This window comes from Leptonychotes weddellii, chromosome 3 (genome assembly GCF_054177405.1).
Source record: "Leptonychotes weddellii isolate Sample4059 chromosome 3, ASM5417740v2, whole genome shotgun sequence".
Classification (NCBI taxonomy): domain Eukaryota; kingdom Metazoa; phylum Chordata; class Mammalia; order Carnivora; family Phocidae; genus Leptonychotes; species Leptonychotes weddellii.
This window is the reverse complement of record NC_138371.1, coordinates 247547-271841: the sequence shown is the minus strand read 5'-3', so window position 1 is coordinate 271841 and position 24295 is coordinate 247547. Positions and strand designations below refer to the sequence as shown.

At 51.2% G+C, this 24295-nt stretch overlaps 1 protein-coding gene across 1 annotated transcript in view; it reads left to right on the top strand.

Annotated features, from left to right (window-relative positions):
• The window catches only part of FARP2 (FERM, ARH/RhoGEF and pleckstrin domain protein 2), a 108463-nt gene that overhangs the window by 67103 nt on the left and 17065 nt on the right, over positions 1 to 24295 (top strand). Inside the window, exons 9-17 of the mRNA XM_081815280.1 lie at positions 1156 to 1251; positions 2986 to 3149; positions 3457 to 3525; positions 4016 to 4073; positions 6859 to 7111; positions 18018 to 18196; positions 22874 to 22963; positions 23342 to 23475; positions 23908 to 24293. Of these exons, the coding sequence (XP_081671406.1) occupies positions 1156 to 1251; positions 2986 to 3149; positions 3457 to 3525; positions 4016 to 4073; positions 6859 to 7111; positions 18018 to 18196; positions 22874 to 22963; positions 23342 to 23475; positions 23908 to 24293 (1429 nt within the window). The remainder of the gene's footprint in view (positions 1 to 1155; positions 1252 to 2985; positions 3150 to 3456; positions 3526 to 4015; positions 4074 to 6858; positions 7112 to 18017; positions 18197 to 22873; positions 22964 to 23341; positions 23476 to 23907; positions 24294 to 24295) is intronic.

The following is a 24295-nucleotide window of genomic DNA, read 5'->3' as shown; positions in this document are numbered from 1 at the left end:
GATTACAGGCCATTCTGTGGAATGACCATGATATGGGCTTGTTGAACACTTGCTGATGATCAGACCCTAGGCTAAGCTTCTTGGGTAAGTCACAGAAGTGACGGTGTTCCTGGTATGGCTTCGGGGTGGCCCGTGGTGCCAGCTGTCGCTGGCAGGGTCAGCACTGAGCACTTGGTCAGACGTCGCTGACAGGCTGCTGTACTGCAAAGGTTCTTCTTGTCCTTGGTGACTAATAAGCCGTTTGTGGAGAGAGTTTGAGGCCACGTACATGTCTGCACCTCACCCACTCACCTGGTTGGATTACTCTGAGGGCTGCCACATGGTGACTTTTTTGATGCCATTTGTTGTGCTCCTGGAAGGGTTTTCCCTGCATTTGCTTACTTCATACCACTGTGGACTCGTGGATTTGTATTACACTCGCATCACAGTTTGAATTCTAACAGTTCAGGTTATACTCTGACGCCTGATAATCTGCTGCTGTCACTATTTATTTTGGTCTGTGAATTGTCCCACGTTGGCCCTTGGACATCCCTCCAAGCAGGCGCTTGTGTCTGCTGGGCTCGTACCATCCCACTGAGCGCTCATTTACTTTCTTAGACAAGATATTCCAGGGTCAGTTTGTGCTTGGCCCACTTCACCCCGAAGACCGAAGAGCCCTGGTCTTTCCAGTGGAGCATCGGATCTAGAAGCCAAAACCGCATGCACTCAGCGTGCCCATAGCTACTCCAAGAGTCAAGAGCTCGTGCTACCAGCTGCCACTCCAGGGCATTGCCCCACAGCCCGGCCCAGCATTCCCCACCCCCACAGTGGGAATCCCGGCTCTGCTCCCGCCCCTGCCTGGCCACCACTGTCACTCCTCCTGACCACCCTCTTACAGGAGTGGGCTTCAAGGAGTGTTCAATATTGGCCTTGATAAAAAGTAATTTGTAAGAAAACCTTATCAAAGAAATCAAGTTACTGTCCTAAAACAAGTACATTCCTATGTTTAGTGTTGACATTTTAATTCAGAGTCATTCCAGATACAATTATAAAATGTCAAGTGCATTGCTGTGCTATCTGGCAAGGTTGTAATTTAAACATTCTCTATTTCATGAAAAGTTGTGTGTGTGTGTCTGGATTACAAATGTGTCTGAGTGTCCATCTCTTGAATTTCAGGGCACCACCAAAATTAACACTTTCAACTGGTCCAGGGTCCGAAAACTCAGCTTCAAGAGGAAAAGGTTTCTCATCAAACTGCACGCAGAGGTCCGTGTAAGTATGATTTCAAGCACTTTCTGAATTACGAGAAAATTTATTCTCCTAGAATATTGACTTGTTAATTATTTTATGAATAATGCACACATCATGCACACAAGAATTTAAGGACGGGATTTGGGTAATCTGCCCTGTAGGTCTTGCTCCTGAGCATGGGTCAGCATCCCTGAGGGGCTGCTTACACCACTCATCGCTGGGCCGGATTTCAGCTTCAGCAGGTCTGAGGTGAAAGAGAGAAGCTCACAGGGGCTGCTGAGAACAATCAGTTGATTACAGCGTCTTTGTTCTCTAGGTTAGGAGGCTGAGACACGAGGTATTTAACTGTGATCTGAAGCCCTACAGCAGATTAGCGTTAGAGCTTCTGTCCAGAGTAAGGGACATTCCCAGGATGTATTCAGAAATTGACCTTTTGCTAACTCTAATTGGAGAAGTCTTGATTTTCAGAAAATAAATACTCCTTCCTTTTGAGATTATCAGTCAATAAAATAATAATTACATGGGAATTTACTGAAATGGGTAAAGATGGGAAAAAGTACATGTCTATCCAGTCTGATAGGAAAAATCCAATACTTAAAGCGCGATTCGAAGGTGTCCAAGTTGGTACATTTCCAGTGCACAGAGGAGGTTAGGAACTGAGAGTAGATCAGCCACGCCGCTGCGGGAGGAGGCTGACGGGGCTGTCTCGGCGCAGACACACCATGAGTGGTGGGCCCTAAGCTTCTGAAAGGCACTCAGTCAGCCAGAGCTTTGGTCAAACAGCAGGTGCACGTGCTGCATGCGCGTTTACTTTCTGCAGAAGCACAAAAGGTGGCTTGTTTCTTGTTCAAATATCTGTTGTAGGAATGAAAGGAAAGTCTAAGGAATACGAAAAACATACACAAAATGCAGGTAAAGGGCTGCTTTTTTCTCTGAGTACCAGAACTGTTTCCGGGGCGGTTCTGACCAGCGTGGGAACGAGGGTGATCACTGCTCTGGCACACGGGGGCTCAGAGCCCTGACGACACCTGCCAATGGCAGAGTTGCAGCTTGCGTCCCTCAGCACTTAGATTTCAAAGACTGAATATAGGAGTCCAGGTAGGATGGTCTTTCTGGACGGTAATTCGGTAGGATGTCACAAGGCTCACAAGTGTGCATTGTTGGGGCACCTGGCTGGCTCTGTCGGTGGGAGCGTGTGACTCTTGATTCTAGGGTCATGAGTTCCAGCCAGATGATTAGTGCAGAGATTACTTAAAATAAATAAATACCATTTTTTTCATGTGCATTATTTTAAGCTCACTGTAACATTTCTAAGAATTTGTCCTGAGGAATAACTATGAGAGAGAACGCAGTAGTTGCTTGAAGATGACATATGTGAGCCTTTAAAATCATGTGTCCTGGACATCCAGAACACCCCCAGAACCCCACAGGAAAATGATTGGGCGACGGCATATAAATAGTTGGCTGACAGAGAAGATGCCCTGGTTTGCCTTGTGGGATGTGTCCCAAGGGTGCACTTGGAAACGTTAGCAGTTGTGTAATCGTGGGTTACTGCATTCTTCTGATAATTTCTAGTGAATATGTGTATACCACTTTTCTTCTCTTAAATGTAAATGGCACCAGAAGTCTTTATAGATAATTTTCAGAAAAATATATTTTCCTGATTTTTAACATTGGAATAAATAGCCTGTTATCTGAATGCTTCCTGGATGTTCTTGAATTAGTTACTTTTGAACCTTCGTGTTTTGTTTCTAGGGACCTTACCAGGATACGCTGGAGTTCTTGTTGGGCAGTAGAGATGAATGCAAGAACTTCTGGAAGATCTGTGTGGAGTATCACACCTTCTTTAGACTCTTTGATCAACCTAAGGCCAAAGCTAAAGCCGTCTTCTTCAGCAGGGGCTCGTCCTTCAGATACAGGTGGGGCAGCACCATGCACCCGGTGGGCTCTGGCAGCTTTGTAGGACTGAGATGTCGCTGTCACGTGTGTCAGAGAATTACATGCAGCATGCAGCGAGGCAAGCTGGCAGAAGCGTATCAAGTAAAACAATGGGAAAAATAGCTTTGATAGAAACTGTAGAATATCAGGTATGCTTCCTACGAAGCATAGCTGTAAAACGTATGTGTGAACTTAGAGGATTGGCAAGTGTTACTTTGCCTCTGTGGAAGATTAATGCTGTGAATTGCTGTTGGCTCTTTTCTTTAAAATCTGAACCTTTATTCACAGTGGAAGAACTCAGAAACAGCTGGTGGATTATGTCAGAGACAGTGGGGTGAAGAGAGTTCCGTACGAAAGGTAAGCACCATGGTCTTTATGCTGTGAAGTATGTGCTTTTAAAATCAATATTCCCGTATTTTAACCTTTATTTAAACAGACATACATACATAAACATGTATTTTGACACTTGAGTCAAATTATCTTTTAAAGATAATGGGTGAACATCTTGATGCAGGTGATGTGCACAGCCTCAGGTTCTGCTGTTGGGGCTCTACTCTGTGTAGTTCATCTCACATAGATTTTCATGTAGCATGGTAACTTTTGAATCTGAAAATTCGTCTAGGTTTTTTTTGCGTGTGGAATTTTTCTTCAGTGCGGGAGATAATTTTACCTCTTCTACAACATCTGTTTTTTGAGTTTTCGCTTTCTGTCACCTGCCTGTTTCTAGCTAGACGTCTGTGGCATGTTAGCAGACCTGAGCCCCGTTCTTCCCCACGGCTCGGCTGCCCTCGGCACAGGTACCAGGAGAGGTGGGCGTGGTGGCTCACACCTTGTTCTCTGTTTGCAGAAGACACAGCAAGACTCGGATGTCTATTCGTGCTCTGACTGCAGACTTGCCAAGGCAGGTTAGTCCTTCTGGTTGAAACACACATGATACTAATCACCTGCACTCCTTCGGAGGATACCGTGGCATTGCTGTAACAGGAGTCTTAGAGTCGGTCCTGCTGTTTTTGTGGAGATTCCAATCCTGGGGCTGTTTGCAGAAGAGGAGTCCTAAGAAAGGAGAAAGCTTTGTGCATTGCGGTGTTTTTGTAACGCTTGAAATCCAGACCACCACCAGCTGTGCTGGGCAACTCACTGGCACAGTCCTGGGTGTGCCCATTTGATGAGGAGTGCTCGAGAACCACTAACGGTCTCGTTTTAGGAAAACAGTGTGTGGCTAAGGACGCTCGAGAATGGGTTAGCAAGTGAAACTAGCAGGTTGCAAAGCAGCCTGTGTAATAAGGTCTCATTCTGAGCTGAAGTGACAAACAGATGCCCAGAGAGGACAAGCTAGAGGCATGAACCTCAGTGTCACGTGTCCTCTCTGAGTGACAGGGCTCCAGGCAATTTTTTTTTTTTTTTTTAGATTTTTATTTATTTATTCATGAGAGACAGAAAGAGAGAGAAGCAGGCTCCCAAGGAGCAGGGAGCCCGATGCGGGACTCGATCCCAGGACCCTGAGACCATGACCTGAGCCGAAGGCAGACGCTCAACCATCTGAGCCACCCAGGCGCCCGCTCCAGGCAATTTTATTTTCTCTTTGTACTTTTAGTTTTCTGCAGTGGGCTCACACTGCTTTTTGTTTCCAGGAAAACAACTGAATGAATATTACCTTTATGTTAGAAACAATGTAAAATGCTAGCTTAGGGAACTAGTTTACTTCATTAAGCTATATTCACAGAGTGAGATTTTTTGCTAATACGTTAAGGGTAAAAAGCAGGAAACAAATTTATATCTGTGTTTGGCATGATTACAACCATGAAAGCAAGGGCACACGCGGGCGCACGCGAATACTTCACAGAAAAACGCTCGGCCCCAGCGTCCAGAATGTGGAGGCAGCGGAAAGAGCCGGTGTGGCAGGCATGGGTGGTCCTCTGCCTCCATCTGCCCCACTAGAAGCTTCCTGTTTTCAGGTTTGCACATCAGCTTCCACACGCAAGCACACTTTCACAGAGAATCTCGCTCTCACCATGTGATATCATAACTGCCCCCTCAGGCGGCTATGTAGGTTCATATTGATGATTTTTTATTTCTCTACAGTGTTAGTTTTTGTTGACAGTTGGCCATTCATATTGTTACAGTATTTCCAGAAGCTACACTTGCACCTCATCTGTCAAAGCTCACGTGTCCCAAACTTTTTAAATTAGGTCTTTTAAATAAAAACATTCTTTAGCTCTTCTAGGTATGTTTTCTATTTAGAAATTTTTTGCTAAATCAATTAAAAAAATTTTTTTTACATCAATTAAAATTTAAAAGAATTTATTTTATTTATTTTTTTTAACAAAGTTCAACTTTTTGAATAGTCTAAAAGAGTATGCATGGGGGCACCTGGTTGGCTCAGTCAGGAGAGCCGGGCACCTCTTGACTTGGAGGTCATGAGTTCAAGTCCCACATTGGGTGTGGAGCCTATTTAGATAATAAATAAAATAGTATGAATATTATAGTATGAATATATAATATGAATATCTAAAAACTGCATTTAAGCTTTCAGTTCTGATACTTTTTTTTTTTTTTTTAAAGATTTTTTAAAGATTTAAAGAGAGACACAGCGAGAGAGGGAACACAAGCAGGGGGTGTGGGAGAGGGAGAAGCAGGCTTCCTGAGGAGCAGGGATCCCAATGCGGGGCTCGATCCCAGGACCCTGGGATCGTGACCTGAGCCGAAGGAGATGCCCAGCGACTGAGCCACCCAGGCGCCCCTGATACTGTCTTTTATAAAACCACAAGAGAATGTTGAATATGGTTGAATGATGAGGAAGAGGTGCTGTGATGAGCATCTGAGCACATTAACCTGTTGCCTGAGAGCTTCTGTTTTGTTGCTGGTCGGTCGCCGCTGTGGCTTCTACCTCAGCATTCGCCCATGCTGCACACTGCTCCTCACACACAAGTTACTCAGGACTGTTGGGTGATATTTTGGTCTAAACACCCTCTTGATGATGTTGTGAGTGTACGTGTCATTTGGAGCTTCTGAGAGGCATGACTATCTTGTGAGGACTCACTCCATGTCCCTGTGTGTGGGGCTACGAGTGAGGGCCGGGCTCCCCCCCTCGCCTGTGAGCCTCTTGTCACTCATGCCGGGGGCTGCGCCAGCCCTGCCGAAACGCCTCCGGCCCCTGCGCCGCTGGTCTTCACTGCCCGTGTGAACGTACCAACGCACTTCACCGCTCCCGGGCAGTGACGCGCTGAGCAGTGAGTGCCAAGTGCAGCAGAATCTGGATGTATATCACCTGTGGTGCTTTGCTTTAGGGTCTTGTTAGCTGAGTGGTATTGGCTCACAGCCCCCCAGAAATGAGGAGTCCCCAGCATGTCCTCATGCAACTCCAGGGTGACCCAGGACACCCAGGGGACATGGGTGCACATGGCTAGGTTTTCATGATGGAAATTTTCTTCAGTGTAGATATTTAATAACATAGGAGAAAAAGTGAAATTATAAGGGATTTTAAACAGATAATCCTGGGTCCTTTTGGGAGCCTGTCTGTATTTACAAATCTTCAGTTCCAATGGGGAAAGTCTGGTCGATTGCCCTACTTAGCAGAGGCTGAGGTAGAAATGTGGCCATACTAGGTGGGGTCCAGTTAGCTCTGCAGCTTTCTAATGGTAACTTGTAACTTCATGTGTTCCTTTTTTCTTCTTCACTTGTGATCCCTAGAGCATCTCATTCACCGAGGGCATGAGGACTTCTGCGTCCCCATCTTCAACAAATGTCTCCTTCTATTCAGTTCCTACCTCCCCTCTGGCCCCTCGAGGCCCGCCCGATTTCAAAGACAGCAGTGACTCCCTCACCGAGCCCCAGGCTCCTGACGCCAGGAGGCCAGCTGCAGAGAGGAGCAGCGGAGCGGCAGCCGACGGCAACACCCGACGGGCCCGGTCCCCGGGGCCTCCTGCGCTGCAGCCTTGTCAAGGTGTTGGGTTTTGTCATGTTGTCAGGAGTTGTAGCCCCAGCCGTCCTGTGGGGCAGAGTCGCGGCACCACCGTAGACCCAGGTGCAGGGGGTGCTGGAAGGGAGCGCAGAGCCGCTGGTGAAAGCAACCGTGGGGGAGGCAGTGGCTTCATCGTGGGCCCAGCCCCCGCCGAGGGGGAGCATCCGCACGGCCGGCAGGATAGTGCAGGGGGGCCTGTTTTCACATTGACAAACACCCGGCTGCAGGTGTCTGAAGAGTTCATAGACGATGACCCGGCAGACATCTCCTTCTTTGCTGGAGGCTCAGAGGCCTTTTCCTTCCCTTACTGTGCATCAGGCCCGCAGGCCCCTTCCTGTGCTCACCCCGGCTCCGCCCCATCCAGCCCAGACAGGTACCCCACTGAGGCCATGCTCGTGCACGTAGAGCATGGCTTTGCATTGGAGGGAGAGGGTGGCTTTGGCGGCGATGTGCACCCCTCGGACACCTCCGAGCTGTTTGAGGTGAAGGCACAAGCCAGCCTGATGCAGAGCCTGCTGAGCCCCTCGGAGACCAGCTCGCTGAGGAACAACCAGTCCGAGAACAGCTCTCTCAGCAACTTGCCACTTCACGGCGGCTTGTCTGTGCGTACCCCCAGCTCGGCCAATCAGTCTGAGGCCAGCTCCATGGCCAACTTCCCAGCCTGCTCGGTCCGCTCCGAGGCCAGCTCAGCCTTCCAGCTCTCGGACATCATCGACCAGTTAGAGCAGCTCAGCTACCCACCCACCACAGCTGAGGACTCCAGCAGCACAGACACAGATTCCTGGGGCGCTGAGGCTGGGGCCCCCCTAGACGTGAGCCTTTTCTTCAGCAGCCCTTTTGCACAGACAAGTGGAGAGAGAGTCATTTTCGATTTGACTCCAGGAGAACGGATAGATAAAAACCCATCTTGACCAGTCCTGGGCTCCCTTGCAGGATAACCCAGCCACACACTCAAGTGCAGTGAGAGCTCAGATTGTTCGCTTTTAGACAGAGGAAGGGATTCTGTGTTCATGGCTAGAGAGTCCTCTTTTTCCTAATCCTCTGATTGATTATTCTGTTTTGAATCTCAAAGGATAAAACTTTTCCTTAAGATGATGTTAAAAGGCTTAAGATAGATAAGTATTTCCGGCTAGGGACTGATCAGTTAGTCTTTACAGCTTTATTTTTCTGGCATGTGCTTTGGTTCAACTAAAAACTGGTGCTATGTGTTGAATGTTACACAGTTCTGATTCACATTGGCCTTTAATGGAATATGTGTTTTATGCCGACAGCTGCTTTTTAAGATGAAGCTGCTCGTGCTTCGTTAGGATGGAGGTTTGGTTTGATTTGTCCAGCCACCGCACGAAAGCTCGAGTAAGCCCTGCAGAGCCCAGATCCTGGGAGAGGCCGTGGAGGCTGCAGCTCGCCGCCTGCTGGGCTCTCGAGCTGCACGTGGCAGGGTCCCTGGCACTGCCCAGGGCACACTCTGTGCCTAAGGCTTCATCCAGAAGCAGTGCTGTGTTTAGTTAGGGGGCTTAGAGAAGCTTTGGTTTAAATGCAGTGTAAGTTTGAACTGTTTTCTTCTATCTAGCTTAATAGGAATATAAGATATTTGGTTGCAGAAAAAAGCAGAACCGGACACACAAATCTGCCCGAGGGTTGGCGTGCAAGCTCTCACCGGTGCTGTCTCCTTCAGACCCAGGGATCGGGTTTTTCACTAAAAATCGGCACCCCAGGAGCTCTGCACAGGTCAAGGGCTTAGATGTTCATTCTTGGTATGGGAATGTCGTTTCCATCTGGTGAGGTGGTGTGTGGTAGACAGTCCCCAGCTGTTTTTAACAAGCCCCATCATGGACGGTGTCTATTTCTGAGGCCGTGGGAAAGATCACATGAGCAGACAGGCTGAGGTGGCCGTGCCCAGCCCACGGGCACACTGCCAGGGCTGGGACCTCTGCTACCGTGAAGTCAGGGCAGCTGCCCGCAGCACCAGCTGTGTCCATCTGTGCACGTCAGAGGGGAAACGCGGACGGACACTGTTGACTTTGTCAAATCAGTCCACAGATTGGGTTTTGTTTTTTCGGTTTCTGTAGCTTACTCCTTGTGGTCTCAGCTAGTAGAGCAATGCCATGTTAAAGGCCAGGTTTCTTCGGTGTTCCTTGGTAACTGCAGGCCTCCCCTCTGTTCCTGTGCAGGCCCTCGAGTTCTCTGCCTTGGGGGCACGTGAGCACACACCGAGTAGCCCGCGCTCTGTTGCGGGGGCACAGTCTTTCTTTTGTCATCCGTGTGATTGAACACCAGCAGAGGTCTTTTGTTGAACGTACAGATTTTCTGTGTCTGTAGCTGCCTTAAACCTACGCCGCAGGGTCATGACTGTGGTCTGCGGGACTGGCGCTTGGCACGTGCCCACCCCTTATCCCTGGGCCTGCCCTCCACGCAGTGTGGAGGCGGCGTGTCGGCTGGCTAGTGTCTGTGAAGAGATGTCGCAACCTGGGTGGAAGGGCAGTAGGCGGGACAGTTGGGGACCACGAGGTGGAGTGTTCCAGACACTTTGTTTTCCCCTTGATGTCACTCAAACAGCAGGCCTTGGATCTGTGCGGTGAGGAGTTACTATCTGTTACATGTGAAATGCTTTTCCTGGACCTTAGTCGTCAGGATGGCTCCCCGTCTTCTAATGAATGTGCCTGGGGTGTTGCCCTCAGCCAACCTACGCTGTCCTGTTTTGTTGTAAGTGTCTGGGCAGCAGGCCCCACGGGCGTGGGTTCGAGCCAGGCCTTCAGCCCCGGCACGGCCAGGGCTGCGGACGGCGGCAGGCGCCTCGCCACTCTCTTGTCCTGGAGATTCGAGGAAATGCTTCTCTCCGCCAGCTTCTGCCAGGGCTTCCTGAAAAGGGGTGTTGTTTCCTCAATGAAACTTCATTTTCTGGAGTTGATTTTTTAGCTTTTTATTTAGAAAGTTTGCAAAATACGCCAAAGCAGAACAGGGAGTAAACACACCCCTGCCGCCCCCCGGTCAGCGTTGCCGGAGCTGGACCCTGCTCATGGCCTCCGTCCTTTTCCTTCTCCTCTGCATTTGGTGCTGTAGTACTCCCAAGTAGGCCCTGACGTTGATAGCTGCCCTCAGAACTGCGTGCACCTCTGGAGCACGAGGACACCTCCCCACATGGTACCTCACAGAGACAGGATCAGTAGCCCTTGCTGTCCTCTGATACCAGGATGTACTTGAATTGGCCCCGTGGCCTGAAGTGCCTGTTAATACCCAGTTTGTTCAAATTGGGCTCCAAACACAATCTGCTCACTGCACTCTTCCCATCTCGCCTTGTTGAGAAGACCCCCACTTTGTGCTAGTGACTTGTGGGAGAAGCCAGGCCCCTGGTCCCGGCTCACCTCCCGGCCTGTGCCACCGCCTGTCTGCCCTTCCCCTGCTTCCCTGGAGGCGGGACCCAGAGCTGCGGGGGACCTCAGAGCACACACCCTCCCCCACACTTGCCATCGCCCCACAGCCCCGACGTGGCCGGGGCCGCCACATGGAGCAGCGCGGGGCAGCAGGGCTCTGACACGAGCCCAGCGCCCCAGACGGTCTGTGGGCACCACCGGGGCAGGTGTTACGTTCAGATTCGTCTGGAGATGTTTGTACAAGCTTTTCTTTTCCAGAGTGTTCTTAATATGTTTAAGTTTGCAGGTTTCCCTTTGTAGGGAAGCCAGTTCCTTAGAAACCAATCGGGGCTCTCCTTGGAGGCGCCCACCGCTCGGCCTCCCTCCCCTCTTGCGTCTGGGTGAACTGTAACCCCCCCACTAGGAGGGAATTCTTCAGAGCCCAGGGAAGGTCAGCCTGAAGGACGCTCCCCGCTGCAAACAGCAGGCAGTTTAGGCAGCGACATTCTGTCTTGTCTTAGTAAGAGATGGTTTACCATAAATACTAAAATATCTGGAGCAGTTCAGATCGAGGGTCATCACTTCCTGAAGCAGCATTGGGTGGGTCTTTTGTTTGCTTACGGCTACTGACCACAATTGCCTTTTCTTCGGAAGCCCTCTTGTTAGCCCTCTTGTTATGCAGTGCTGCCCTCTTGGGAGTGTGGTTCCTTACACCCGGGTTATAGGATGAATATTCATATCCGAGTGAGATATGCAGAATCAGGAGCCAGTTTGCTGAGAATGTGTAGTTGAAAAGTGTCTGAGAGCGCTGACGGTTTTCTCCTTGAACGTGCTGCTCTCCTTGGCCAGACGCAGGCCTCACCTCTGACAGGAGGGGCGCCTGCCAGCCCCGCCGCGGCCAGGAGCCTTGGGGCCACAGGCTGACAGCAGCCCTGCCACAGACAGTGCCCAGTGCCCCCGGTGAGTCCGCCTCGCAGGGTACACCTGCTCTAGGCAGACCAGTTATTTGTATTAGTTATCAAGTCTGTTTTTGTACTGAAGTTTCCAAAGTCCAGGTATTTTATGTAAGCCAATATATGAGTGTCTAAAGTCTAATTAACAGTAAAGTTTCAGCTTCGTAAGGTTGACCGCACTCAAACAGGTAATGGCGTGTGCTGCATAACTTCTTAAGTCACAGGTACGGACGTGTACCTCTTCTGTACTCCGGAGGAACTCTCTAAGTATGGAATTAGGTTGGGACTCCTCTTTCCATTTAGCACAGTGTGATCGTGTGACCGACCCACGGTAGTAATGTGGTGTCAGCTGCACGACAGTGACTGGACGAGTCTGGTCGTGAGCGGTGCCCCCTGTGAGTCTGGCTGCCACCTGCCCCCGTACGGCCTCCTCACAGCCCCAGTGACTGTATTCCCCTTGCTTTCCCTTTCGTCCCTGTGACAATTAACACATTTTTAAGATAGTAGTAACGGTAGATGGATGGACAATAAAAGTAAGACATCAAACAGTTGAGGGGGAAACCGTAGATCCTTGGCTAAGTCATTCCCCTCTTTGTTGTTCACAAAGTCCTTTTTGAATCATGCCACGTTTGGTTCTCGGTACAAGCTCTCCACCACGGGCAGCCCTGCAGGAGTCGCCGTGAACACCCCTCACACTGTGCCCGGGATCACGTAGCACCCACACAGCACACGAGCCGTGTCCCCGTGTGACATTCGATGGCAGTGCCTGTAGTCTTCAAGGTACGCTTACTCCCGCCTGGTTCATGGAACATCACAAAGAAATCTGTTTCTAGAACAATTAACATCACAGACGAAAATGTGAACATTCTCTCGGGTGCTTACAGTTGAGAATTTTAGTATGGGTTTTCAGGACCATAGGGTCACTCTGCCGGGGTTTTGCTTTGGCCTTTGTCCTGAAGTTACGGAGCTTGTCACAGCTGGGGTGCAGGTGGCCGCGTTGGCCCCTCTCCATGCCGTGGCTGAGCCCGAGGTGGCCCGGGGCTCTACCCGCCCCTAGGAACTGTGGAGAAAAGGAACTAGCGCTTCCTTACGCACTTAATTTATTCATTCTCTACAGAAAACAGTGATGTCGCCTGATCTGTGGTACTTAGAAAATTTGTTTTCCACTGAAATTGCCATATAAATTCTCAGATATGTACTAATTCAGAATTTAATTGTTTATTCAATAAAATAAGGAAATGTTTACTATGAACTTTTAATGGAGTTTTTAGCTTCCTTTCCCTCTCGTTTATAGTTTCAATTTACATATATTAAAGATTGTCTCACATATTAAATGAATCCCCGAAACAGCTACATACTGTTTTTACAACCTCTTCACTGACGCCTCTTTCACCTCATAGGCTTCTGAGCAACAAATAGGCACCGTGACGCTCTACAGACGGGCTTACTTCAGGTGTGGACGGTGACGTCCCTGTGGAAGGCCAGCAGGGGAAGGTGCCGTGCGTTTCCACAGTGTTAGCGCTCTCTCGGGGCTGTCCGCTCAGGCCCGACAGGTGCGGCCCGCGTGCAGGCGCAGACTTGGGGGGCCGTGTTCTGCTGCTCTGGCCCCCCACTGTGCCTCGGAGGTGGTGGCCCGAGGCGGTGCTGTTTGCAGTGTTGGGGACAAATGTGGTCCTTAGGTCGTAGTGCACATAAAACACTTGCTGTTGGCTTCTTAATTCTGAAGGTGAGAACATTGTTGCCCTCCTTCCCCCTGTCAGCTAGCATCTACCCTATCAAATCTCCGACCCAAAGCATAGCAGCTGCTCACATTCTGACCGGGTCTTTACCCCAGTTCTGAACTTGAGTTTCCCACTTGGCCAACACAAGCGTTTGCTGCCTCCACACTTCTCCAGCCCCACTCAGGCCTTGGAGTGTGGGGGGTACTGCCCCCGCCTCCTGGTCGGTGGCTGCTGCCAGCCCTGAGGGGCAGGTACCGGGCCCCTCTGGCCGCTCTGGGCAGCACAGGCACCTGGGAGCGGGTGCTGGTCTCCCCCGGGGATCCACGGTGCCCAGCACGTAGGGCAGCCAGGGCGGGAGGCACCTGGCAGTGAGCTCCTGCTGGGGCTCAGTGTCTGCGCCCGGACGCACTCCAGAGCAGGATGCTGCAGCACAAACCCCCCAGAACCCTGCACAGCAGCCTCTTCCCCACTTTGGGGGCCGTGCGTCATGGGCACGCCCATTCCCTCCCACGACACGCAGGCCCTGCTCCCTGCCCGGTGCCCCCGCTCACGGTGAAGTGGTGACATGAGTGATTCCCCAAGGAGGTATTTCATTAACACACCCAGATTTCAAGAAACTGCTCAGAAGCATTCTTTTTTCCATCCCATCTCTGGGTTGACTGATGACGAGGGTAAAAACTGGATGACTCTTACTTTTTAATTCTTTTAACCCAGACTACGTTTCTTTCCTGTCGAGCATCACCTGCAGATTCTTCAGCTTCTTGGGGTGGTTTATTTGGGGTACCTTGCCCCCGTTGCTCCACTAGTTCCGAAGACCTGTAGACAAGATTCGTCCTCTATTAGAACCCACATGCGGGTGTGCGGGGGACTCCGCACCTGCAGGTGCTGATCTGGACAGACGGCCCAAAGTGTGACTGTGTTGTAGGCTAGAACACATATTTTCCTTAACAAGGGAAGAGTCTTGTTTATTCCTTAACAAGGAAAGACTGAAAATGCTTCCTGGGGGCACCGTGTGTGTTGATGTCACCCTCTGAACTTCGGGTCACCACAGCCGCCCCCACACCCCAAGGCCCCTGTGTGCCAGGCACCTGCTCACAGCCTTGTGGGTGTGGCCATGGGTGAGCCCCCCCACCCCAGCGCCCTGGAGAGGGTACGGCCCAGGTCAGACCCTGCTCTGCCATTTGGCAAGTGGCAGAGATGAGGCAGAGGAGGCCTGCAGAAACAGAGGAACTAGGACACTAGCCTGCGCACCAGCCATTCTTCTTCCTCCCGCTTTTATTTTTGAGCCAGATTTTGGGTAAAAGTGACTCGTGACATCCTAGTCCAAAAGTGGAGCCAGATGTAGTTTTCTGCTAAGTTGTTAAGCTCACATTTACCTGGGTTCTTGGTACAGTTTAGCTTTTTCCTTTTATAGAATTAACGACCCATTGTTCTAGCCAAAGAGGGAGTTTCTAGATCTTACTTCAGACTATCGTGTTCAGACTATCATGTTAACCTTCAGACTTGACCTTGAATTTTCCAAACCAAAGCTGATTCTTCTTCCACCTCGGGCAAAATTTTCAAGATTATTTATTACAGAGTTTTGAAAAAGAATTTAATGGAATGAAATGAAAATAAGCTTAAATTTTGCTCTGTGATATTGATCTTTCACCACCCAGTTAGGTGAATAAAGTGAAGGTGAACATAGAAGGATAATACTGTGCTTTTTAAAATGACATTTCAAAAATTATAAGACAAATACTTAGAAACTTTTGAAAATAAAATCACCTGTCAGAATTGCTTCCTGTTGACAGTTTGGAATGCTGTAAATGTGAGTCCTTGAAGATGATCAAACCTTCTGACTTGCCCCTTTGGGCACAGAGCCTGTCTTGAACCACAGGTTGGAAGGTGTGGACCCCCTCCAGCAGGAATGTGGAGTTCAGTAGAACATAACTACCATTTGTGTCTATCAATTACAAATAATTTGATGTTGGAAATTGAAGAATTTCCAAAAATTCCTCAACTACAGGTAAACGAATCGGTCATTCTCAATACTGCAGTGGGACGTAGAGCACCACCTTTGTGTCTAAGTGGATTCGATGGTAGGGACTCTCGTAATTCAGAAAAATATTCTTGCGATTTTTTGGTACAGGACCTTGGACACAGGAGTCTGTTCTTACAAATATTTAAGATTCTTTCCATGGCAGTTAAGGCTAAATGTATTCTGTGGTATCTAAAACGATGTTTAGCATTTTAAAAATCCTAAGACCTGGATTCTGGTGTGCACTGTCCGTGTTGACAGGGTTTTCTGTGGCAGGGAGCTTCTAACATCAGTGGCCTTGCACACTCACCACCACAACCACACGCCGGCCTCAGCACCTCTGACTTCTGCCTCCCCAGGAGCGCACAGCTGCAGAGCCGCGGCCCACGCCTGGGTCCTCCGTGCAGACTTCACACACGTGGTATTAAGGCTGACCCTCACAGGATAGGGCACGGAGCCGTGGGTGCACGCTCTGAACAGCCTCGAGCGTGGACGGGCTGCATGCTTATGCGCTTGCTTGAAATCACATCTCCCCACAGATTTACTTTGGTAGGGTCTGTGTTTACATAATATGAAGTAGGTATGATTTATAATGTTTTGCTGTAGCTGACAGATTTAATAAAAAATGTTTAATGGCAGTTTGTGGTACTTTTTAATCTATTCATTAAATTATGAGTTAATGATTTTTGTGAAGTGTCTGCAGTGATCATATCAAAGATGATATGAACCTTTGAACCTATGAACTTTGAACCTCCCTAGAAGCACAATAGTTTATTCCAAATGAGAGTCTATCCTGAAGGGTTAGCTCCTTTCACAAGTTCATCACCAAGGGGCCATTTATCGGAAGCTGCATTCTCTAATTCAATGGCCCGATGAGCCCGCACCAGCCACAGCCTATTTGCCAGCCCCACGGCCCGTGGAACCCGTTCCCAACGCTTCAGTGGGGACCACCTCCTCGAGCTCCACCTTCTGCTTTTAACATAAAGTCAAGTTGGCAGCCAATTTTTGGGAAACTGTCCACTATTAACTTGCAGTAGGACTGCCCGTCTTCAAGGGAGGCACTGTGTGGGGGCACTGGGGGACAGATTGGAACAGTGAACTTAGCTTATTTTCATAACCAGTAAGTGTAAACATCGGGTTGCCTGCTTTGGTACAATTGAAAAATAAGATCTGTTGCTAGTAGCTTCTGGACTTTTTTTCTGAATTCTCCATGTGTAAAAATATCTCTGCACAATTCTGGGCCTATTCAGGACAAAAAGGGGTTTGAAGTGCCCACCCCTTCCTCACGTAGGGAGTCCTCCACGCTGCAGGGACCAGCAGAGCCCTGGGCTCCTGCACTCCGTGTGGGGCAGGGGAGACAAAGGAATTCCGTGTGATTTTAAGGTTGCTTAGCATAAATGTATAATAAAAGCAAATTCTAATAAACTGGTTGTTAATAATGTCATACTCTTAACGTCCAGGTTTGCCCTGTCGGTGAGTGTCTGCTCATACTTTCACCCTGTGCAGTGGTGAGAAATCCCGCAGGAAAGCTCTGTCATCCTAGCACTGCTGGCTCACCCTCAGAAGCCCCTGGGCGGGACCCCTGACCGCACACTGCAGCCTTCCAGAGCTCCAGATTTGTCAATGTGAAAACAAGGACCCTCCCTGCAGCCCACTGGCCACGCTGCGGGGTCGCTGGCGCCGGTGCCCATGCCCGCCCGGTGAGCCGGCGCTCGGCACAGCGGTGTCCTCCGGGGAACTCCTCCGAGCTAACCTGCCTGCCTGCACGCGTACGTGCTTTAGGCCAAATAAGCCAAGTTTGGGTGTTCCAGATCATCACTGTAGGCGACTGTGTTTGAAGTCTGGCTAGGGTGTAAGACGATCGTGCTCTGAAGCCGGTGGTGGGTGGAGGGGAGGCGCCAGGGGTCCCGGTCCAGTTACTTCTGTGCCAGCACTCTGCATGCTCACTCAGTCGCGGTCAGAAACCGTGGTAGTTGCAGTGTTAGAACGGCTCTGCGTTTGTAAACCTAAGGTAAACTTCTATTATAAATAGCTTCTAAGCCAGTTAATTTCTTGGATAAAACTCTGCTATAAAGATATCTTTAAAACTTGGCATTGAACAGTTACTGATTTCCCACAGAAAAGCATAGACTTAACTCTTGATAATTCCTTTAGTACAAAGCATGTGACGGAGTACGCCTCAGCAGCAGCCGCCTTAAGACTAGGCCAAAATTTGGACTTCTGCCTAGTTAAAAGCAAACTGTGTTTTAAGAAGAAAAACAGTATTGGTTTTGTGGTGTAATTCTAGAAAACCAATACAAAATCCTTGTTCGTTAAAAATTCAAAGTAGAAAACAGTATGGTAAGTTTACATGATCCCGTTGTTTGTTTGTTTTTTTAATGAGTGACAAGTGTGTCCTTAAATCACACTTCTGTTTTTCAGATATGTTAGCCCCGCTTTGACCCCTCAGGTCCAGCCTCCACAATCTGCCTTTCACTGAATGTGCAGGGAAAGTGCCCCTCTCTGATCACGGCTTCTGCTTTGCACGCTTTGTGCTGCTTATTTTTATCACGGTTGCGTCTTGTGTACAGCAGAGGAAAACCCCAGACACACTGAGCCTTGGGTGTCCGAACCGCCTGTGGTTGGTCTCTGAAATTGGATTGGCCAGCCGCCAACCTGTTTTCATCTTACTTTATGTCACATCAAGAATTGCGTGTGATGGAGGCTTTGTTTACCCACCTCCCAGAAGACGCCTGGTCGTAGCATTAGGCTAATGTTGGCTAAAGTGCGGTAGGAATTGGTGTCTGGCCAGCGTGGCGGCCCTTTCTCATTTCTTGCTCCATCCCCTGCCCCGTTCAATTCCAGGCCTTTCCATGGAGAGTCCTCAGCCTTCTCCCTCCACCCGGAAGAGCCCACTGAGCCTGAGCCCTGCGTCTCAGGTGACTCTGGGCCCAGCTGGGCAGGGCTTGTGCCCCCTCCTGAGCCCTGCCCTTAGCGACGCTGGCGGAGCCAGGATGGACGGCGAGGAGGAGCTGAAGCACAAGGTGGGCACTGCCCCAGCAGACGGCTTGCTGCTGGTGGGCCTGGTTTGCAGGGACGCCTGAGCGGGCAGGGCAGGCTCTGTGCGGGGTGTGCTGTCTCCGCCAGTGAAATCTGTCCTGAGAGCCGCACCTCACCTGGGACTTCTCAGCTCCCTTCCTTATTCATTTAGTGGCAGTTCCTGGCACCTATGGGTTCAAGTGGAGATGTGGGGGGAATGGCCAGGCCTTGAGGGAGCCCTCAGCCTCCTGCCCTCCCTCCCTTGTTGGGCACTCTTCTTGAACAATCATGTGTTTGGGAGGAGACGGCTTGGGTGCTAAGGGAGGGTGACCAGGGACCCCATCTCGTTGGGCTCATGGGTGAGTGGGTTCTGAGAGGGTGCGGGTTGGGTGGGGGGGTCCACACTGGGGAGTGTTGCAGCAGGGGGGGGTGTGAGGTGTGTGTGACTGTGGTAGAAAGTTGAGGCGATGCCCACAGGACAAGAGTGAGGGCGCACACTGGGAGGCTGGCGGGTAGGCGCGCCCGAGCTCGAGGAAGAGGTGTTGGCCAGAGGCGGTGGCATCTGTCGCGTGGTCGTCCCTGTTCTCCTGGCCCGTGCCTCCTGCCTGAGTGGTGGCGACGCAGATAAGGCAGCCCGGGGAAAGCAGCTCGGTGGGAGGGCACACCAGAAAGGACAAAGGGGCCAGGCATTTGGAGGTTTGGGAAAGAGAATGGTTGAAAAACTGGGCTGTGGACTGTGCAACCCAGGGGGCATCTGTCCCCCTGCACAGAAGTGAGGGGGTCCCTGAGGAACAAGATGTCCACAGTGGGTGGGACCCCGCCTCACAGGCTCCTCGTGACAGAGGAGAACGCCCTGTCATGCCATGGGTTTCATCCTGAAGTGGCCAAAGAGAGTGAGTCAAGCCAAGGGCTACTGTGTGTGGGACACGTGAGCTTCCCTGAGAGGTGGGGTCAACCATGGGAGGGGACTGGTGAGCCCTCTGAGCACACACTCCTTCCTGGGCCCCACTTCAGAGAGGGCAGACCCTGAGCCGGAAGGCATGCTGTCATGTGAGGTGGCCCGGCGAGGGCAGGGGTCCCAGGACCCCGGCTCCACGTGCAGGGCCTGCAGCCCCCACCCCTCAGGCCTCCATCCTCACTGAGCTGGCTGGCAGGGGTGGTCCCTCAGGCGCTGTATTTGGCAGCAAGACAGTTGGGTTGAGGATGTTTTTATTTATTTACTTTGGAAACCTAACGACCATCTATTTAGCTCACTGTTGCTTTAGTGCAAAAACAAAATGGCTAGAAAGCTGTATAGAAAACTAAATTTTAACTTGTACTTTACTACAAAAAATAGTCCTTTCGGTGGTTCTGTAGGGTAATGATTTGAAACACCAGAGGGTCACCAACCAGGGTCATGGTGGATGGCCGCGGCATTCACATCCAGACCAGGCCTCAGAGAAGGAGCCTAGGGGCCACACCACAGGTACCTCACTGAGCCGTGGCTGGGCCGGGCGCACGGGGATCCCAGGCTCGCCGCCCCCCCCCCCATAGCTCCCCCTGCCTCCCTCTCGCCGACAGCACTGCCTCATGATTTCCAGCCCCTCGTGCCGCCTGCCTGCCTGCCTGGGGCCGCACAGCAAAGGCAGTGGTGGGAGCAGGCAGGCTCCCAGACGGCCGGGGCGGCCTTTGCCCCAGCACTGCCCCACGCAGCCCACAGGCCAGCTCCGAGACCCGCGGGCTTCAAGGCCGGTGAGCCGGCTGCGCTCCGTGCTGGCTGCAAGCCGGGCCGCGGGCGCACAAGGACTCCCCGCAGCTCGGGGAGCTCAGCGCTGTGGGCCTTCTGAGCCTGCGTCTGGTTACTCGGCTGTGTGCTGACCCCTAGTCGTGAGCTCCTGTGCCCGTTTGTTTCCTGGTGTCCCGCCTCACCAGCGTGTCCCACTTAACATGCTGCTTCTCCCCCTGGTTTCCGATAGAAATCAATGAGGGCCAACGGTATTCGGAAGGTCTGAAGGTGGAGGTGCCGCCTGCCCAGGGCTCTCGGGCTGCCTTCCACGGGGAAAGTACGCTCTGCTCCCTGGCTGGTGCCGGCCCCGCACCACTGACCTGCCGCCCGGCTGGCCGGCCATGTGGCTCCCAGGGAACAGTAGTTGGGCTTCTGCTCTCCTGGGAGGTTCCCTAAGAGGTTTTCTCTGCACTGGAAACCAGGAGACCAGCCATGGATACACAGGCCGTCCATGAGCGCTCCTGACGACCGCACTCCTCGTGTCTCCTGTCACTGACCGGTGGCCCCTGGGACGTGATTGTGAGCTCATCATTGACGCTGCCATGGCTGTGCTCGAATGTTTCCCTCTGGGCACCTCACCCCCCCCCACAGGAGAGGAGTGGGTCTAGAACCTCAGGGTGACCCTGTCTCTGCAGGATACACTAAGGGCTGAGGCGCTGCTTGGGACCCCATGCAGAGGGGACTGCAGTTAGGAAGCCGGCTTGCCGGCATGGACGCCCTGCCCAGAGCCCCAGGCCAACAGTGTGCCCTGATGCGCAAATCAGGGACACTTGGCTGCATGGGGGCCCAGAGCCTCCAGACCATGAATGTGGGCCTCTTGGGGCTGGCTCTGACCCCAGAGAGCTTGCTGAGAACATCAAGCTCCAGTAGAGATGTGACATCTTAAAGAGATGTGACTGAATTAGGATTTGAAAGAGTCATGTTTCAATAGTGAAAGCCTAAATAGAAAGAATTGGAGAGCATGAAGGTTGCCGCTCTGCGGGGAGAGGGACTGGAGCTCCAGGGATCAGGGGTGGACACTCCAAGATGCTATTGGGACCCCAGCCTCATGAGACCACAGAGCAGGCCTGGCTGCTAGGACAGAGCAGCTATTGATTATTTGGGAAGAGTGGGTTACGTGGAATATTCCTGGTGGGATGGACGGGACATGGCCATAGCTGTAGTCTCCGGGACCACGCCTCTGTCTTCACTGCGAGAACACTGCAACCTCTGGTAAACTTCACCTGGGGGCAGGGGACACAGGGAAGAGGCGGGCCCCCAAATACCAGCCTCCAGCCCAGCCTCCCCTGTCAGCTTCTAGCTGGCATCGGAAGACCATCCCAGACTCATGCAAACCTGACCCCTGACCTTCCTCCCCAAACCTGTTACCTTGGGGACAGCAGCTTTTTCCCTTGGTTTGGGCCCCAAAACACAGTCCACCCTTGCCTTCGGACCTCCGCCCACACCAGAACTTGACCTTGACACTGTGTTTGGGGTCCTGCTGTCCCCTCCCCGGCTCTGGAGCCTGGACGGTGCAGAGGCCTTCTGCTGAACCCCAGCCGCTCATGCTGCTCTCAGTGCTGCAGCCAGCCTCGTCCTGGGGACCCAGCGCACATGGATGTGCTCTGATCCACCCCAGAGGACCGCCCTGCCTTTCCCACCAGTAACCAGCTCACTTATCTCTTGCTCCTCCCCTCATCCTTGACCTGCAGCCTGTCTCCCACCACCGGGCCGCCCTGTCTCCTCTGCTAGACGCTGTGGCTACCCCACGCCTCTGGGCCTCCACCCCAACCCCTTCTGCTTTTACTTCCATAACTGTCAGCTGCAGGGCAGGGACCTCTATTCCTGGGCATGTCCCAGGTGCCTATTTGGGGCTGGCACGTGCTCTGTGGATATTGGCATGGTGGCCTCAGGGACAGGCAGCCCTAAGGTCCTCGACCTGGTGGAGGAGCTACAGCGGAGCATGCACGGATAGAACAGGCCAGGTGCAGAAGGACAGAGGAAGGGCCTTTGAGCTGGACCTTGACAGAAGCAGCTCCCTGAGGTGCTCAGGATGTGGAAGGGCCCTGCGGGGCCAAGACACAGGCCTGCCCAGGTGCAGCATGAGGCCTGTCCACTGCTGGAATGCCAAGAGCTGGCTGTGGTAGGGCCCAGGTTCCGGGGGGCCCAGTGCAGCCCTTTCTCTTCTTGACTTGGCTGCCAGCATCTGAACATCAGGCAGAGGCCCTGATGGAGAGTTAAGAATTCCTAGGGCTGGGCCATCTCTGGCCACACAATCAAAGTGTGTTAGCCAGCCCAGTGCTCTAACATAGGGCACAGTTAGAATGTACAGCTTTTGGCAGTTTTGTGACCTTTGGACGTTAGGCTTAATCGTTTATAGTCACATATATGCACGTATACATACGCGTGTATCTGTGTGTTAACCAGCTACACCCCTGCCGGTGATATCAGAACAATAATTTCATCACAAAACCAGTAATAAGCTTCAATAATAGATGTTGATGTTTGAACAGTGAATTTTTTCCTCAGAAAGAATAACATAGGGGCGCCTGGGTGGCTCAGATGGTTAAGCGTCTGCCTTCAGCTCAGGTCAAGATCTCAGAGTCCTGGGATTGAGCCCCATGTCGGCTCCCTGCTCAGCGGGGAGTCTGTTTCTCCCGCTCCCTCTTCCTCACCCCCTCCCCGCCTCTTGTGCCTGTGCGCTCTCTCTCTCTCTCAAAATGAATACAATCTTAAAAAAAAAAAAAGGAATAACAAAACGAGAAAAACATGTGAGGGAGATCCAACTGGGTTTATATTTTTACTCAGAAGGAAATCCCTTCAGGAATTACGGATGAAAAGTGCATGATGATGTGAACTAGAGCAGAAGAAAGTGAGTGTTGTGACATCAGCGACGGACGTGACGGACGCACACTCATACGGTCTATGCTTCTTGCAGAGTACGACAGCAGATGAGGCCTATTTCATAGCGAAGGAGATTCTCGCTACAGAACGAACATACCTGAAGGATTTAGAAGTTCTCACTGTGGTATGAAACCTAAGTCCTTTATTACTTTGTCTTCTTTAATACTTCGTAAATCTAAACCAGAGCTAGAGGATCCCTCCTGAGAAGGAGCTCTTGGCCATCATGAGACGTACATATTTATGGTCTGTTAAATATATTTGCCTTAAAGCATATCTAAGATAAGAATATTTAATCCAATTTTTTTGTAAAACTAGAAGTATCCATTTGAAGCTTTTCCCCCAAAATTGTTTTCTTCTATGGTGAACTCGGGTGGTCAGCCGAGAGGATAGCTGTAGCACTGAGTGAGCTGTCCCAGTGGGGACTCTGGGGTCAGTGCTGGGTGTCCTATGGCTACAGACCTTCAGGGGCGAGGTCCCTCGGTCACCCTGACTCTTCCTGCAGTGGTTCCGCAGTGCTGTGGTCAAGGAGGATGCCATGCCTGCAGACCTGATGACCCTGCTCTTCTCCAACATAGACCCCATCTATGAGTTCCACAGAGGCTTCCTGCGTGAGGTGGAGCAGAGGCTGACACTCTGGTAACACCCTGCATGCACGGGCGTCCCCTACGCTGGACCCCCACGTGGGCAGCTCTGCCCTGTCACTATCGTGTTCTCAGGAACTTCCCAGCTTCAGAAACTAATTCACAAGAACCATTGTTTCACTGAAGTATATTTTTTAAACTTGTGGGAGGACTAAACCTGTAACAGCCCCTTTTATTCATCCTATTCCAGAAGAGAAAATGAAAGAAGTTAAAAGTAGATGACCCCCCCTTTTTTTTTGACCGATTACCATCTTTTAGAGAATGGTCAAAATATTATCATCATTTCTGTCAAATGTGGGCCTTCCACCTCAAGCATCTCATTGCCATTCTGCCTATGACTAGGACAGCCAGTCACACAAGCACCCATCAACATACAGCGCACAAGCTTTAACAACGTTTTGACTGTATTTGTCCATTTCCGCTCCAGGGAAGGGTCTTCCAGCACCCGTGCCACAGGCGGTCATCAACGAATCGGGGACATCCTGCTCAGGAACATGCATCAGTTAAAGGTAGCGTGGGTTGGTATGATGACTCCACCCCTAGCAACTGACAGTGCAACCTCAGTGTTGTCCCCAGGACAGCTTTCTCCTCAGGACAGCATCGCCCCCAGGACAGCATTCCCCTCAAAACAGTTTTCTTCTCAGGACACTGTTCCCCTCAGGACAGCATTCCATTCAGGACAGCGTTCCCCTCAGAGCAGTTTTCTCCCCAGGACAGCATTCCCCTCAGGACAGCATCCCCCTCAAGACTGCATTCCCTTCAGGACAACATTCCCCTCAGAGCAGTTTTCTCCCCAGGACAGCATTCCCCTCAGG